The following is an 18436-nucleotide window of genomic DNA, read 5'->3' as shown; positions in this document are numbered from 1 at the left end:
CCTCTTCCTATAATTTGTGAATGGCAATCTCCAAATACTCCCAAATCGTAGATATTGTTTTAAATGTTAGTTTCTATATATATATACAGACGTGCTCAAATTTGTTGGTACCCCTCCACAAAAAACAAAGAATGCACAATTTTCTCTGAAATAACTTGAAACTGACAAAAGTAATTGGCATCCACCATTGTTTATTCCATATGTAATAGAAATCAGACTTTGCTTTTGATTTTTTATTCAACATAATATTGTAAATAATAAAACAAATGAAAATGGCATGGACAAAAATGATGGGACCGCTAACCTAATATTTTGTTGCACAACCTTTAGAGGCAATCACTGCAATCAAACGTTTTCTGTAGCTCTCAATAGAGACTTCTGCACCTGTTAACAGGTAGTTTGGCCCACTCTTCCTGAGCAAACTGCTCCAGCTGTCTCAGGTTTGATGGGTGCCTTCTCCAGACTGCAAGTTTCAGCTCTTTCCATAGATGTTCGATAGGATTCAAATCAGGACTCATAGAAGGCCACTTCAGAACAGTCCAATGTTTTGTTCTTATCCATTCTTGGGTGCTTTTAGCTGTGTGTTTTGGGTCATTATCCTGTTGGAGGACCCATGACCTGCGACTGAGACAGAGCTTTCTGACACTGGGCAGTACGTTTCGCTCCAGAATGCCTTGATAGTCTTGAGATTTCATTGTGCCCTGCACAGATTCAAGGCACCCTGTGCCAGGCGCAGCAAAGCAGCCCCAAAACATAACCGAGCCTCCTCCATGTTTCACTGTAGGTACGGTGTTCTTTTCTTTGAAAGCTTCATTTTTTCGTCTGTGAACATAGAGCTGATGTGACTTGCCAAAAAGCTCCAGTTTTGACTCATCTGTCCAAAGGACATTCTCCCAGAAGGATTGTGGCTTGTCAATATGCATTTTAGCAAATTCCAGTCTGGCTTTTTTATGTTTTTCTTTCAAAAGTGGAGTCCTCCTGGGTCTTCTTCCATGGAGCCCACTTTCGCTCAAAAAGCGACGGATGGTGCGATCAGAAACTGACGTACCTTCACCTTGGAGTTCAGCTTGTATCTCTTTGGCAGTTATCCTTGGTTCTTTTTCTACCATTCGCACTATCCTTCTGTTCAATCTGGGGTCGATTTTCCTCTTGCGGCTGCGCCCAGGGAGGTTGGCTACAGTTCCATGGACCTTAAACTTCTTAATAATATTTGCAACTGTTGTCACAGGAACATCAAGCTGCTTGGAGATGGTCTTGTAGCCTTTACCTTTACCATGCTTGTCTATTATTTTCTTTCTGATCTCCTCAGACAACTCTCTCCTTTGCTTTCTCTGGTCCATGTTAAGTGTGGTGCACACAATGATACCAAACAGCACAGTGACTACTTTTCTCCATTTAAATAGGCTGAATGACTGATTACAAGATTGGAGACATGTGTGATACTAATTAAAGAAACTAATTAGTTTGAAATATCACTATAATCCAATTATTTATTATCTTTTCTAAGGGGTACCAACAAATGTGTCCAGGCCATTTTAGAATATCTTTGTAGAATAAGCAATAATTCATCTCTTTTCACAGCTTCTTTGCTTTATTCTATGACATACCAAAGGCATGCAAGTATACATGATAAATAGCTTTTAATTTCATCACTTTTCAGGAGGAATGAAGCATTATTTCAATGAGCTGTAAGGGTACCAACAAATTTGAGCACGTCTGTATATATATATATATATATATATATATATATATATATATATATATATATATATATTTGTGTGTGTTAATAACTGGGAAAAAATATGTGTGAAAACATGAGCAAATTATATTTCTGATTTAATAGTTATTACTTGATTTGCCACTTTCTCCACGCCCTTGTGGAATATCACAACAAATAATATTTCACACATTACTTAAGTCTTACCATGCCCAATTTACTCATTAATCGAATTATACAGAAATTCTGTACAGCAGCCTTTTACAGTATATATAGTTTTAAAAGACTAATTCTTAATATACCAGTGAGTTGACTTGGACACTTGAAGTAAAAATCACATGATTGTTATTCTTATGTAGTGTAGATTTACTTGTCAGCTATTAAGCAACACTGGCACTAATTTATTATAAAATAATGAAAAGTGTATTTATTATTACATTTGAGACGAGTCCTCTCTTTTAGAAGGATTTGGTAGCGTGTGAGGTTTTAACCTTTCTTTGTAAAACATTACAGTCTTTCTAAAGAGTTATTAGCTATTACCCTTGTGGGGAGGTTGTTTTAAAGTTGACCAGAGACGAATATTAATTTGGATATTTCCCTTTTTAATCATTTTGAGAATAGGCGGGAGAAATATGAATAGTGAAATTTCCATCCATTTTGTTGGAAATCATTATTGGATGGAAATCAGTAATTTTTCAGAATACTGCCCTATTAGTAAAGTAAATGTACATTTAAAAAAGCCTGGAACTCAGCCCTTTTTCTTCACTGACATAGTGTTTCTTTTCACTGCAGACTCCTGCATCCTCTGTATACAATATACAATGGGCTCCAAATGTATTAAATACTGTAAATTAAGCACAATCTTTCATTATGCAGTTAAACAGGGGATTATTATAGTAACCTTCAATGTCATCCAGACATACTGCTTCTTAGAATTACCAGTGCATTCCATCATTAAATCTGATTATAGCTAAATTAACTTAAAGAATGATACAAAAAAAGGTATTAAAATGTTTGTCCACCAGACAAGTTTAGTATTCGATAAATTATATTTTATAATTATAATTATACATATATATATATATATATATATATATATATATATATATATATATATATATATTGTATATACCAGGTCTATTTCAACCCACAGTAGATTATAATAGTAGATTATAGATTATATATAAATATTGACTCCTGTATTTGAACCCAGGGGTGATTTATTGCCCTCATTATTAACATAAAAAAACTAACAAAAAACAAACATAATTTAAGCGTGGCAGTATTTAGATACGCCACTGTTTAGGACATTAAAATAGACCCCAGTGTCAGGTTGAGAGAGAGAGAGAGAGAGAGAGAGAGTCTTAAAAAAAACATACAAAATTGAGTTTTGTAACTTCTGATTAGCTATAAATGGCATCCTCCCCCACATCCTCACCCTGCCCTCCCCCACCCTTTGACATCACAGCGACTGTTTCAAGAAAAAAAAATGGGATAGTGCAACAGTAAAATTAATATAAGTAACCACAATATTTTCAAATTCTTTTGAAGTTCAAAGACTGGGATTTTGCTAACACTCCTTCATATTTACTGTACAAAGGGGAAGAGTCAGAATCAGAAAGAGAAAGGAAGAGGAAAAATTAAGGACTGCTATTCCTGTTTTTGTCTCTCAGGTGAGTGAGACTGAGATCAATGGCCAGTTTGAATCAGTTTGCGAGTCCGTTTTTAGTGAAGTAGAATCTCAGGCTATGGATGCCTTGGACCTGCCTGGCTGTTTCCGCACTCGAAGCCACAGTTACCTGCGTGCTATTCAGGCTGGTTACTCCCAGGATGATGACTGCATACCTTCAATGACATCTTCCACAGTCACCTCAACTATCAGATCAGGTAACAATATACTTAAGAGAGGCGAGCCATAGAATATATACATACATATCCTTGCCTGGCAATCTCAAGCAAAGCGATGCCTAATTTCACTGGTACTTGAGTTTGCACAACAGCCTTATGAATAATTCAGAATTTGTTTGCGAGTCATGCACGAACAAAGCCTGTTTCTGTTTTTTTTTTTGGCAATTAAGAAATATGTTTGAGCTCATAGAACAGCTTAGTCCAGAAATATACATACTTGTATAACTGATATGTCACACAGCATGTTTAAGAGGATTAAACGCTGTTCTAAGCATGTAAAGAGGAGCTTCATTTAAAACAATATATATATATAATAATTTTGAAACAAGATAAAAAGTTAAAAGATTCTTTTAAACAAAGGGGGTGTCCTGTGTGGTCTGACAGTGGCTCTGTAACACTTCTCTTGTCAAAGAAACAACCCTCTGTAGTGGTGCTTACCTTGTAAGTCTCCAAAATATAGTTTCCATACAACTCCATGGAATTTAACAAAGTCAATAGAATAAGAAGACTAAATAATTCAAAGCTAAACTATAATCAACGACTGTCTTAATATAACACACGGAATGCATCAGCACCTTTGCATAATCCTGATACATAGAATGGCATAGGTAGAGTCTTTTAAATGGTTTCTTTTTGTACTAAGTTATAACCTTTTTTTCATTTTAGGCGTCCGTAGCTTAGCTGGTGATGGTAAAATGTACGGTAGGTCTTGTAGGGGTCCTGTTTTTAGTATTATTATTATTATTATTATTATTTTGTGCTAATAAACCTGTTCAATACTTTTGTAATATTGCTGCACAAGTTAGCTGTAGAGGAGTTTAAAAGTGTATGCTTTTTGTATATACACAATATATATAAAATAAAGTTAAACAGCATCATACTGATCTAATACACTTTGAATGGATTTTCTCCTGTCGATAAACTACATACAACACAAAGTCATGCTTATATATATTTAGACCCAGTTAATATACAATAAGTAAATATTCCTATAGAATCCATTGATTTTTAGAAATGATGGTTCAAATTAATATAAATAAACCATACGCACTGAAGTGTAGTACAAATAAATGTAATTTGTAATATAAAGTTACTTTTCGTAATTTGTGATTACTTCACAACATGTCACAATCACATTAATCAAAGTGAGTAAAAAAATGCACAGGAAGAAACATTTCCTTAAATATTTATACTCTACCTGAAATCTGCATCAACTGAATTAAATAATAATAATAATAATAATAATAATAATAATAATAATAATAATAATAATAATAATAGGACAGATTAAAAAATACATGTCATTCTACATAAAATTTACAATCCACATTTATGAAAATCCTGCTGACACCCAAAGTCAATTGCTTTGTCATATATGTTGTAGAGAGACTTTTATATGGTCACCATCTCTTTTGAATTCATACTTGTCAGTAAGCTTTCCACCAGACTGTCACACCGAAGTATTCACTGGTACTCAATATATACTGCCAGCTTAATGTAGGTCTCACATTTTCCTATATGAAACACACACACACACACACACACACACATATTATTGTAAAGATTAATTTGATGTATCAGTTGTATTTTATTTGAAGATATTAGTGAAGTAAAGTTATTGATGACTCCTTGACGGTACTTCAGTGTTGCATTTTCAAATTCAAGGATCCATGAAGGAACACAGTCGACACTGAAAACAGTGACTGAAAAGGAGTGATTAGTCCTCAAAATGCGTAGCAAAGTGTGAAGCTCAAGGGAGATTGAGTTATTTATTATATATATATATTGTGTGTGTATATATATATATATATATATATATATATATATATATATATATATATATACTGTATATATATATATATAGATCATTGATAAAAAAAAATGGTATCAGGACGTCGTTTCGGACTACGGACTATCTTCATAGATAGATAGATATTTATTCATACACACCTCCCTTTTGGCATTTGGCTATAAATTGATTAACTCAATTTTATGCAAATATTTTTAACCTTTCAGGTACTGTTCGACTTATACTCAATTTGGAGGACCCTCTGTATGTGCGTGCACTGGATTTGTTCAGTAAAACCTGTGCAAAAAATCGAGTACCCATTCACCTTTCATATAAGAGAATATGAGATCTACAAAGTGATGATAATACATAGTGGGTAAGATTCACTGGAATTATTTTGTTAGATTCACATACTTTAAGATGAAAAAAAAAAAAACTTTCAATACACTTTAATTAATTTAGTTGCTTTACTTATGTATGACCTTGCTGTTCAGACAGCATCCAAAACAGTCGATCTAAAAATCCAAACCTGAATCTAGGCTATGACCACATACAGTGTATATCTTTGGATAGGGTCAGCAGCACACCACCATTAAAAGATAAGGAAGAGCAACCAGCTGGAATGCTAAAAATTGCCTTTGGCTGTCAGCAGGAATTCCATCAAGGTTCTGTTAATTCAAGACGGGCATTCTAAATGCGTAATACCAATTATACTATGTTTTCATTACATCCATTAAATACATTCCAAATTTTGGATTTTATTGAACATTTTTAAATGCTCTATTACCTTTACCACTCTGAATATGCTCAGTGGCATACCACTTTGTAAAACTGTTGCATGTTCCATTATCTGCTCTTCAACATTAATCGACTAAACTACCATTTTGTTCCATCACCGGTAAACAAGAACTGCGTCTCACAAGCTTGTATTCACTAGCACTTCTTTATCAGAGTGTTCAAACTGTGATTGCAGGAATGTATTTAATTAAAAAGGTCCTGTTCTGCAATACTATAATGTATGTAACTGTACAGTCCCATTATTAGAGATGCTCATGGATTGGCGGATCATAAATTATGTGTTTTTTCAAATGGCTGATCCTCTTCATTTCACACATGGTTAACTTGGTCATCTCGCAATATGATTTTTTAGATTTATTTGAAGTATCTGACCTTACTGATCTGTCAAAGCATGTTGTTTACATTGTAATTTTAAATTGCATTAGTCAGTATGTAACAAGATACATTTAATCTCATGAAGGATGTTTTTCTTAACAAAAGGTGGGAGAGAAACAGTTTCTGTAATTAATTAAACCTTCGAATACCTAAACAGGATGCCTTTTTTTCTATTGCCTCATACTGGGTCTGGCAGGTTTCCATGGAAACAGTGTTAAAATGAAATTTGCTCACTAAATAATGTGTTAAGTGTTTACAGAAGTTTATTATGTCTGTCACTAGCTGGCACTGTAAATTGGGATGCAGCCAACCTTTCAGATACCATTGTTCTAAAGGTTAAATCGACAGTAACACAGGGAGGGCAGTAGAGTAAAAATATTACAGGTTGATTTGATCAACCTATACCCTGCTGGGATAGCAACCACTGGATTCTAGTATTTCGGTGCACTGAGGAATCACCCTGAATCCGTGGTTATCATCAGATTACCCCTAGAAATTGGTGGTTAATACAGAGCAAATCCCCCATTTTGTAAACTGCTTTAATCAAATCCAAGGCTGGCTTTTCTCAGCAGGAACCCCTAATTCACCGTGAATCTTGTTTTTTTAAACCTATGTTTCTATGTAATTAAACTGCATTTAGATGCCCCTCCCGCTACACAAACACACACACACACACACACACACACACACACACACATGCGTACACAAAGAACACAAACATTGTGAACAATTTACTAAAAGAAAAGAATGTGCCTAAGTTCATCTTTGGGAGTTGAGGGGAGTGGAATTTTCATAGTTACAAATATGTATTCCTCATTAAAGGTTTGGTAAGAGGGTGCCTTTCTTAATATGGCCCTTTGTGCTTATCAAATGATGGTTTGGTAATCATAAAGACAAAACATTTAGCACAATAAGTAGCGTAGACTTACTATCTTTATATTATTGTTAGACAGAACAACAAATAATTCAACATCTTAGCTAGTTTTCTATTATATATACTTACAAATTTGCCTTTCATTCTTATACTGTATCAGTGGTTTTCAACCAGGGGTACGCATACCCCTGGGGTACTTCTAAAGCCCCTTTCACACTGGCATGCTTAACCCGTTTTGGACCTGGGTGACAGAAGCAAATACACAATGCTGCCCCAGAAACAGCTTTTTACAGACGCTTCCATCCAAGCTTCTCTGGATTGAATTGCCAGCCCAAATGTTGATTACAGCAGATGTTGCTGCAATCTGGCTCATGGTGTGTCAATCAGCAGAAATAGGGCTAAATAGAATAAACAGAAATGTTCCTTGCAGAAGTGAAACCGTCACTCAGGCGTGGCTGTTTGTTAATTAGTCTGCATCTGGACGGCCATTGTCTCACTCGGCTCGGGTCAAAGCGTGTCGACCCAAATCCTGAGGTGGGTCACTGCCGACCCAGGTCAACCCGGGTACGATGTTTCATACTAGGTGGGATTGTGACCCGGGTAGGCGCTCCAGTGTGAAAGGGGTTTAAGGGTCATAGAGGGTACACAGGACAACTCAGAAATGCAAAAATAAAAATGAAAGTAAAAGAAAGTAATTATCTTAAACCACTGAACCGCAAATGAAAAAAAAAAACAAAAAAACATAGAATCTATCTCCTCCGTACTTTCCACCTGTACGCATGCGTGATTTCAATTGTATGGATTTCCACTCTGGTATGGGTGAGTGAAGCAGGGGTCTGGTGATTCTGCTGATGGAGAGCGCTCTGTGCTGCTCAGGAACTTAGCTATTTTCTGCATTTTTTAGAAGTATAAATGTTCCGGTAAACATAAATAACTCATACTTTGACGGTTTTATTTATTAGACGCTGCTGCATTTTAGTAACAGCAATAGTGGAATGTTGAATTTGTTTCCAGTGTTTGAAATGGATGCATTTTTTACTTAAAAAATGAAGAAAGAAAACAAGAGTAAGTGTAAATTGACAGAAAATTATACTGAATCCCTTTGGATAATTTTTATGTTGTTAGTTAGTATAGTTGTATTTTGAGGTTAATGTGTTTGATATTGTAAACATTTTAAATGACACACATAATTATGCTTAGATGGGAAGTAAATGGTAACTTGATAAACATTTACAGTGGATTATTTATAATTTTACAGAATAGAAAACGAATCTGAGTGTTTCCAAAGAGATCCCCAAATACTGTCTTTTAATTCTGTGCATCAGAGACATGCAATTAAAAGTTTTAAGAATTAGGCCTACTTCTTGGTATTCTGTCCTAAACTAGTAGTTTGTCAGTCCCAAACTGCTGTGACATAAATTATATATTAAATAAGAGGGGGGGGGGGGGGTATTTGTTAATCAGCTTATTCTGCCTTTTATTGCAACTGTGATACCATTCAGTAGAGCAAAAATTTGAAGCTGATACCTCCAGACAGAAAGGGTACAGGTTCAAACAAAAGGTTGAAAACCCCTGTACTGTATGATCGATTTCAATTTAACAATCATTAAGCAGAGAGGGTAGGTGTAAATTGAAACTAATTCTTGATGAAATGGGAGTTGTTTTTTTTTTCTTAACCAAGCTCACTGACCATTTTGACTCCCCATGAAGTAGCCTATTAAAACTTTCATGAGTTGTCAGTTCATCACTGGCTTTAATTAACAGAGCAAATACCGTACTCCTTCAAATTTAAGATGCAGCCCAAAATTCCCACCCTTAATTTGAGGAAAAAATAAAACATCAAATAAAGATGCATTTACAAAGACACAACCTCAATTATGCATATAAGAAAACGATGCATGGAGGCAGTTTGCGGCCGTCTGCTGTCACAGAGCATTACAGTTATGCGCTGCTTCTCATTTCCAGTTGTGATTACTTGCATCTGTTTTTCTCCCTTTTTGTGAACTGTGGTATTGCTTGGCATGTCGAAACTTATGGGGGTCTGATCAGCATTTCCAATCTGTCCAAGCTGGTACTGTTTGTTAGAATGGAGCCTATGAAGCGAAATGCTGAAATTGTATAAGCTTCTCTTCTAATTCCTCAGGAAGCTAATGACGCTACTCTGGTAGTTATGTCTTTTGTTTGCGATTTTAACACACACCACTATTCGAATTTAAGATGCAGGCCATTTTTGAGAAGATAAAAATGGTTTAAGAAGTGCGTCTTAAATTCGAAGGAATATGGTAGTTGTTTTCTAGAGATCTTTTTTTATAATTTGTATGATTGAACAGCAGTGCTAAACACTCTACATTGTACCTACAGTCCCGTCCCACAATGCCTTTTTTTGCTATTGTGAAGACTGCAACAATGTACTGTACCTGACCTGACTCTTTTTATTGGTTTGATATTATATATATATATATATATATATATATATATATATATATATATATATATATATATATATATATATATATATTGCTTAGCATGCAAGAGAACAAAAACAGAGTAGCTCATTCCTTACCTACCACCAAATAATTACATTTTGGTTCATCACCAGATTAATAGCCAGAGCTAGAATAGGATAGAGAAAATATCTGGTGTGGAAAACCATGGAGGGAGAATGTTTACAGGGAATCTGTTTAGGCATCAATCAGTTGTTATAAAAGATATTTATAATTGAATATATGTCATTGAACTCCATCTAAAATGATTAAAAAATAAATAAGATGCAGTGTTCTAAATTAATTATATATGTGCTGATTATATACATTTTGGGGTCATTTTTGCTCCAGTGTAACCTTTTCTAAAAGTCAAAGCCAGCAGTTAAAACCAATTTATAGTATATTTTAAAATGTAAAATGTTGTTTCGATGTCAATGGACAACTATAAATTGCTGTGGTGCCCACCATTACGATTTGCATCCCCAGAAATGTATGGTGTTCAATTATCTCTGCAGGGGAGTTGGTGTTGAACACCATGGCATAAAGCAATAGTGGTTTCTCAAACTGCATTTGTGTTGACAGGAATTGCAAAGGTGTCTTTCAGATTAGTTTATAGCTAGAAGCCCTTACTCTAACACCAGTATTGCTTGTCCAAAAAAGTGGTACAAACTTTGCACTGGAGCACCACCAAAATGCAATAAAGTGACTGCCGATGTAACTTTACTTACTTAAGTGCATAAGAAAAATACAATGATGCATGATGAATCTGGTCATTTCATGATATTTTAAACCGTATATTGTTTTTAAGTCTAATTTTTAAATAATAATCAGTCATGGTGATAATTTGGCTATCCTCTCTCTATCCCTAAAACTAGTGCATTACTACAACAATGACTGTTCTCTTTTTATTAAGACACTGTACATGTAGATCTAAATAATAATTCTAAAGTGTGGAAGACCATTGAGCCACCCAGAGCACTGAATGTGCACTCATGATTGACCATTTTCTCTAATTTCAATTGTTATTTAGAGATGTGCAGGCTCTAAAATGCCTGCTATCCAAACCACCTGTGGATAATAAAAATGACCCACTTTTTCAGGGATCCAGTTTCGCCTTCCATCTGCCGTGGATCGGACGCCACAATCTCCAGGTATCTTTCATTATAACCCACTTGCTGGCCGCTTTAATGCATTGCCACATACAGTGCAACAAAATAGACAACACTAAGTATATACACTACTGCCACCTGCTGGATGTTGAACCAGTTACTGCTCATTCTGTGAAAGTAATTATTCAGCATATGGAAGCAGACCTTATAGGCCACAGGTACCACATTTTTTCGCTCTGCCTAATTTAGATTCAAAACTCAATGGTTAACAAATAAAACCTGCACCAGATTATTACATTTTAATTGCTATGTTTGAAAAGTGAGGTCAAATGCTCACTGATATTCAGTGTTGGCAATAATTTATCACATACCTAGTGAATTGATTTAGATTTGAAATATGTATCCTGTAACATTAAAGTACTCGTTTAATTTGCATGTCAGCACGTAAATAAGACAGGACCTTCTTTGAATGGAATTGTTGTCACCGGCATTGATGTATGTATAGTATGTTTGCGTGTGTTTGCATGCGTGCAACGTGCGTGTGTGATTGTACCTGCACACTACTTTTCAGACTAATGCTACTTTCATCGCCTGGCTTTCCTTGTGTGGAATCTTAGTTAACATAATACCACATTGTAAAAACAATTGAATAATATTTTATTTGAGGGGAGGGACCAGGAGACGTTGTAAATCAGGCTGAACTCTTAAAGAGTCTCATCACTTACATGATGATTGTGGTTTCTTGCTAACTTATTTTATATTCTATCACAGGACCAATGCTGTGGGTTCAGCTATACATTGTCCATATGAATGAGAAACACATGTGTATTTTAATATTAAAACTAGAATAATGTGTACTGGTATCTGCTGATTTTATATTATACAGACAACATCACTGTACTGTGAAAAACTGCAAAATAATGACCCACCTTTGTTTAAAAGATTTTCCTGAAATGCAATATCCGTTCCTAACACTAACACTAATTGTATACAATGTTTATAGTTAAATCCATATCAACAGTTCTTCTTCTACTTTGACATAGGTGAAAACAGAGGAGGGTCTGTGTTTGATTTGTCTAGACTTATTTCCGTTTCACTGAGTTTGTGTCCAACTGTACAAATATTGGATAATTGGGTCAAGAATCAAATGTCACCTGTTTTATCCCTATGACAATGATCTCTGTGACCTAATTAGACATTAACACAAGTTAGCCTTTCAGTGCACTGCGCTGCTATTCGAGATTGAGCAGATAATAATTTAGTAACTGAAGCAGTAGCAAAGCTTGTGGAGGCTAGGATTATCTCTAGTTCCCTTTGATATCGTCCTTGTTTATTTTGTTACTTCAAAATCCTGACAGGCTGGGTAAGGGAACTCCTGAGCTATCACTGACTCACTGGCAAGGGTTGAAAAAGTAGGAATGTATTACCAGATTCAGTTACCTCGGGGAAAGATTATCTGTTTCATCAAACAGACACAAATCAAGGCAGCAAAATTTGGTAAAGCTGCTGGCCTGAAGTCTCCCTCTGTATTATGTAAGACTAAACCCACATTGTTCAGGTTAGAGGTAAGGCAAAGAGATGTAGAAAAATGCTAGCTAGAAATAAATACTTTGAAAGACTATGGCCAGGGTATATTTTCCCCAAAACAAAGTCCCAGTTTCCAACAGCACCAGATAGCACTGCTGGCGTGAAATATGTAAACAATCAGCAATCGTATTAAAATATGGTTCCAGAATAATATTTTTCATTTAGGCTTCTATAATAAATTAAAAGTATGTAAAATGAAAGTAACTAAGGGTAAACATAACAATACATATGGTTATTTTAAGTTACGTGTAGCAAAGGAGAAGTCATACTAATGGGGGATTTCAACTTCCCCCATATAAAATGGGAAAACCCGGTGGGGAGCACGACAGACGAAACTGAAATGGTGGAAATGACAAATGACTGCTTCCTAACGCAATTTGTCAGGGCACCGACTAGAGGAGAGACATGCCTTGATTTAGTCTTTTCAAATAACAAAAACAGAATAACTGGCAAACTCAGACCACAACATGGTCTCATTTGAAGTGATTTTTAAAGCCCAAAAAGTCTTGACTAAAGCTAAGGTTTACAATTTTAGAAAAGCAAACTATGAAGGTATGAAAAAGAGACTAACAGAAGTAGATAGGAGTAAAATAGAGAAAACATCCACAGAAAAAGGATGGCTGTTTTTTAAAAAATGTAGTACTAGAGGCACAAAACAATTACATCCCAAAAGTAGACAAATCCAAATCTAAAACAAAATGGCCAAAATGGTTAAATAGATCAATCAAATATTCAGCGAAAAAAGGCACTTTACAGAGCGTTTAAAAGGGACCAAAAACAAAGTACAGAGAAAGAGTACTTGGAACTGCAAACACAAGTCAAAAAGGAAGTTTAGAAGAGATAGAAATGAACATTGCTAAGGGGGCTAAAACCAATTCCAAAATGTTTTTCCAATATTATAACAGCAAGAGAACATTCAAAGAAGAGGTTAAATGTCTAAGAGATACAAATGGCAAAATCATAGACGAAGACAAAAAAATAGCAAATATATTAAATTATTACTTTTCACAAGTTTTTACAAAGGAGAATATGGACAACATGCCCCACATGTCAACCTGTTCCTATCCAGTTTTAAATAACTTTAGCATAACAGAGGCAGAAGTGTTAAAGGGAATAGTAGCTCTTAAAATAAACAAATCCCCTGGGCCGGATGAGATCCTCCCAATAGTGCTCAAAGAAATGAAAGAAGTCTCTTGACACAGGGATTGTACCGACAGACTGGAGAATTACAAACGTAATACCGATCCACAAAAAGGGAGACAAAACCGAACCAGGTAACTACAGACCAATAAGCCTGACTTCTATTATATGTAAACTTATCGAAACTATAATAAGATCCAAAATGGAAACTTACCTATATGGTAACAGTATCATGGGAGACAGTCAGCATGGTTTTAGGAAAGGGAGATCGTGTCTAACTAACCTGCTTGAATTTTTTGAGGATGCAACATCGACAATTTCCAGAAAGCTTTTGACAAAGTCCCGCATAAAAGATTAATCCTCAAACTGAACGCAGTAGGGATTCAAGGAAATGCATGCACATGGATTAAGGAGTGGTTAACATGTAGAAAACAGAAAGTACTGATTAGAGGAGAAACCTCAAAATGGAGCGAGGTAACCAGTGGTGTATCACAGGGATCAGTATTAGGTACGACACGCAGGCAATAAAAATGTGCATTATAAATATAATATGGGAGATACTGAAATTGAAGAAGGAATCTATGAAAAAGACCTAGGAGTTTATGTTGACTCAGAAATGTCTTCATCTAGACAATGTGGGGAAGCTGTAAAAAAGGCCAACGAGATGCTCGGATATATTGTGAAAAGTGTTGAATTTAAATCCAGGGAAGTAATGTTAAAACTTTACAATGCATTAGTAAGACCTCATCTAGAATATTGTGTTCAGTTCTGGTCACCTCGTTACAAAAGGGATATTGCTGCTCTAGAAAGAGTGCAAAGAAGAGTGACCAGAATTATCCCGGGTTTAAAAGGCATGTCGTATGCAGACAGGCTAAAATAATTGAATCTATTCAGTCTTGAACAAAGAAGACTACGCAGTGATCTGATTCAAGCATTCAAAATTCTAAAAGGTATTGACATTGTCGACCTTGGGAACTTTTTCGACCTAAAAAAAGAAACAAGGACCAGGAGTCACAAATGGAGATTAGATAAAGGAGCATTCAGAACAGATAATAGGAGGCACTTTTACACAGAGAATTGTGGGAGTCAACTCCCCAATTAATGTTGTTGAAGCTGACACCCTGGGATCCTTCAAGAAGCTGCTTGATGAGATTCTGGGATCAATAAGCTACTAACAACCAAACGAGCAAGATGGGCCGAATGGCCTCCTCTCATTTGTAAACTTTCTTATGTTCTTATGTTCTTATAACATGCAGTTAAATGAGGCCGCAAATTGGAAAGGGAAGGTGCAGTGGTTGTGCAGCAGTCAGAGGTTGTTGTTTTTTGTTATTTTAATGAGAAAACAGTAATAGTGGTAAAAGCACTGAGTTCAAATAAAAAGCTTTAAAAAAAAAAAAAAAAAATGTATAGTGTAGTTTTCAAGCTGATCCTGGTTCTGAGCTTTGGAAATCGTGTTACCCTATATCAATGTCTCAAGTTGTTTGTTTTATACCATTAATGTTGATTTAGTTTTTCTTTCAAAATCTTGAGGAAACGTTTAGAAAATTCACCACAATGTGATTTATCAAGCAATTGTTAGAATTGACAGATGTTGAAAAAAGTTTGTTGATTGTTGTATTATAAACCCAGAAAAAAAAAAAAAAAACTATTTTGAGCATATGTTCAGAGCCTTGACATAGATTGAATAGGATTGTTTTAATAGGGAAAAGAACAAAGAGACCAAAAAGGTTTTCGGCAGAAGCCTAACCAGTAGATTGTATTGTATTTCAAGTTGGGCAATAATTATATTAATCATTACAGAACATTGGACCTAACTTTACACACTTTTTGTGAAAGAAAAATTAAACTATTAATGTTACAAAACTAAGTTTAGGTACTTTTAATTGTGCATATTACTAGTTTTGCAGCATAAACAGTTTTGATGAAAGGAAAGGCCTGGTTCAGAAAATAATCAATACTTTCTTTTACTTCCCTGTGCAGTCTGTTTTATCACTGTAACTTTGTTTTAAAATTTTTATATTTTATTGAGTGCCTGGAGTAATAGCTAGAAAAGATACCGATGTTGTTTAGAATTTTTCATAACTGAATAGAGTACCTTTTTGACATTGATGTACCTGAATGCATAAAATATAAACATAGATGGTTGAAGAAACCCTGAACAAAACCAGTTTTTTTTTTTTTTAAATGGGCCACACAAAGGATATAACATTAAAGAATGGCTTTTATGATATAATTAGGTAATGTAAGATAGTTTTTGCATTGGTGAGTTTTTTTTTTCATTTTTTTTTACGATTTTTAAATATCTTGATATCAGTGCTCAATGAATAACATTTGTTACTCTGGAACCTGGGTGTGCTTCCCCTAACATCCCTCTCAAGCTGTTAGAAACTGTTCCAGGCTTGATTTTGAATTGCTCATTCCCTGAGAACCACTTCAGCTTTCAATTAACCTGACTTTGCCACTTGGCTGCATCACAGGCTTTCTGCTTGAGCAACTGTTTAGTAGGTATATCGATTCATGAGGAGCAAACAGTTATCTCATAAATAGATTGGAAATGGCAGCTGATTCAAAGACATGTCCCTCTTGAAGGTGGAAAGTAAATGTAAACTCTCGGCTGACGCATAAGTCAACGCTATGCTGATCTATCTAGCTTCCATGACCAGCATTCATAAACATTATTCAGGTCTTGCCTGCCAGGACAGCAAAGCTCTTTTGCATAGCAAGCAGAGCTACATTTATACCCTTCAACAATATTTATCTACGTAATGTGTCTATTGGATGGTACCTTCCATCATCCGAAAATAAGTCATTTATTTTAAGGCCTTGCTTATGAAAGTTCCTTGTAGTAAATTTACATTACATGCTTGAGTCTGGTAATTATCCACATTTTAACACTTTGCCATGCATTTTCAAATGCTTTGCTATGTTTTCAGTATATTTTATTAACCATGGTTTAACACAGCATTCTTTCTTAATAAGAATGATCCTTAGATTTGTATGTTAAACAGACACCAGGCATGCAATTTTTTAAAATAGCATGTTTGTGGTTACTCTGTGCTTTCTTCTATTCTACTAGATGAAACCTTTTTCTTGTACAAAAGATTAATTATGCAAACCAGCACTCCTATACAGAAAATAATGGGGGAAACAAAAAAAATCAGGCGAGGTGGTGGGGGCAGGTTTATTTTTGTATGCATACACAAATTTGGGGCATGTTATGGTCAAAACCAAGGCTAAAAGTATTTTCCAAAAAACTAAAATTCCATAAATGTCTATTATTGATCAAGAAGGATGCTTTGGAAAATGTAACATATGACCAGGAATCAATATACAGTATAGTGAGTAGTTAAGCAACATCAACCACAACCTACTAATTAAAATACAGATTAAAAACAATTGCAGGATATATCCAGGTAAGAATGCATACTGTTTTTTAAACTAGGGAAGCTATGGGAATATTGTATGTGGGTTTAGCAAACAGAGGTATGCAAGAATGCTTATCACTGGACAAAAGGATTGATACCATTGGACATGTGTTTTTTACAAGCTCATAACCCATTACCTTGTCTCACAAGTAAGATATAGCAGAAAACATAATGGCAAGGCATCACACAACACAGCCAGGAATATATGCAGATAGTAAATATTGAGATTTAGGTCTGCGGTAACTGAAGTCACCCTTACCAGATTCAATATGTGCTATGGGTTGTGTAATCATTTGCTGAAACTATTCCATATGTATATGAATTTCATTAAAATGCATAAGCTAGAATACCCAAAAAAGCAGTGCAGAAGTGTGCTCACAAGGCATAATGCCATCTATTTAGATATAAAATCAATCTAAATGACTTCATACTTGCTCAATGGTATTAACTGCACGATTATAGTAGAGGATTCTGCATTGCAAGCCCTTCTGGTCTGAACATGCATTGCCTTAAGTCTCCACATCTAATCTTATTTCAAGCAGACTGCACTGGAAATTGTATTTGAATTTGATTATCTTTGAATGCGATTATTGAGTCAGATAGGAATGACTATCCTATTTAAACTTAAAATGTCTACAGAACAAAATGCTCAGTATTTTGGAAGCCTAAAACCATATAAAGTTGCATGAGGCTGTTTTTATTTTTCATTATAAAAATAAATCATACTTGCATATAATAAAACTTGCATAAACGTTATGATGTTCTTACCGTGAAAGTTTCTATTACGCATTTAAAACAAGTGATAGCAGACTTAAACAAAGTGTTTTAAATTGCACATGAATGGTTAATTCTGTTTTTAACTCACTATAGATGAAATAGAATTAAATAGAGTAAATCACAGCAGGGTTCAGTCTGAAGCACAATTTGTATTCTGATTTGTTACAAGTATTTGTGAACATCCACATATTGTAAAATTTGGTTTAATCAGAGAAGCACTGACGGGCCAAATGGCCTCCTCTTGTCTGTCAATTTTCTTATGTTCCTATGAGATACTAGATACTAGTAATCCTTGCCACTAGATTCAGAAACAATATACTGTACAACTGCATTTTATTTCAGAAATAGTGCCTAAGAAATTTTCATTTTGCACATTGAACCAATTAAGAATGCCTTTTTCAGTCATGAAAGTAAGGGGAAGGATTTGTATGCCTGCATGTTGAATGTAAATGTG

General features: G+C 35.0%; 1 protein-coding gene across 1 annotated transcript in view; it reads left to right on the top strand.

Moving 5' to 3' along the window:
- The window catches only part of LOC117410623 (disks large-associated protein 2-like), a 180497-nt gene that overhangs the window by 126218 nt on the left and 35843 nt on the right, over positions 1–18436 (top strand). Inside the window, exons 6-7 of the mRNA XM_034017303.3 lie at positions 3391–3604; positions 11045–11095. Coding sequence (XP_033873194.1) covers positions 3391–3604; positions 11045–11095 — 265 coding nt within the window. The remainder of the gene's footprint in view (positions 1–3390; positions 3605–11044; positions 11096–18436) is intronic.

The sequence above is a fragment of the Acipenser ruthenus genome, chromosome 6, assembly GCF_902713425.1.
Source record: "Acipenser ruthenus chromosome 6, fAciRut3.2 maternal haplotype, whole genome shotgun sequence".
Lineage (NCBI taxonomy): Eukaryota > Metazoa > Chordata > Actinopteri > Acipenseriformes > Acipenseridae > Acipenser > Acipenser ruthenus.
The sequence above is the reverse complement of the archived record's forward strand: the minus strand, read 5'-3'. Positions and strand labels throughout refer to the sequence as shown.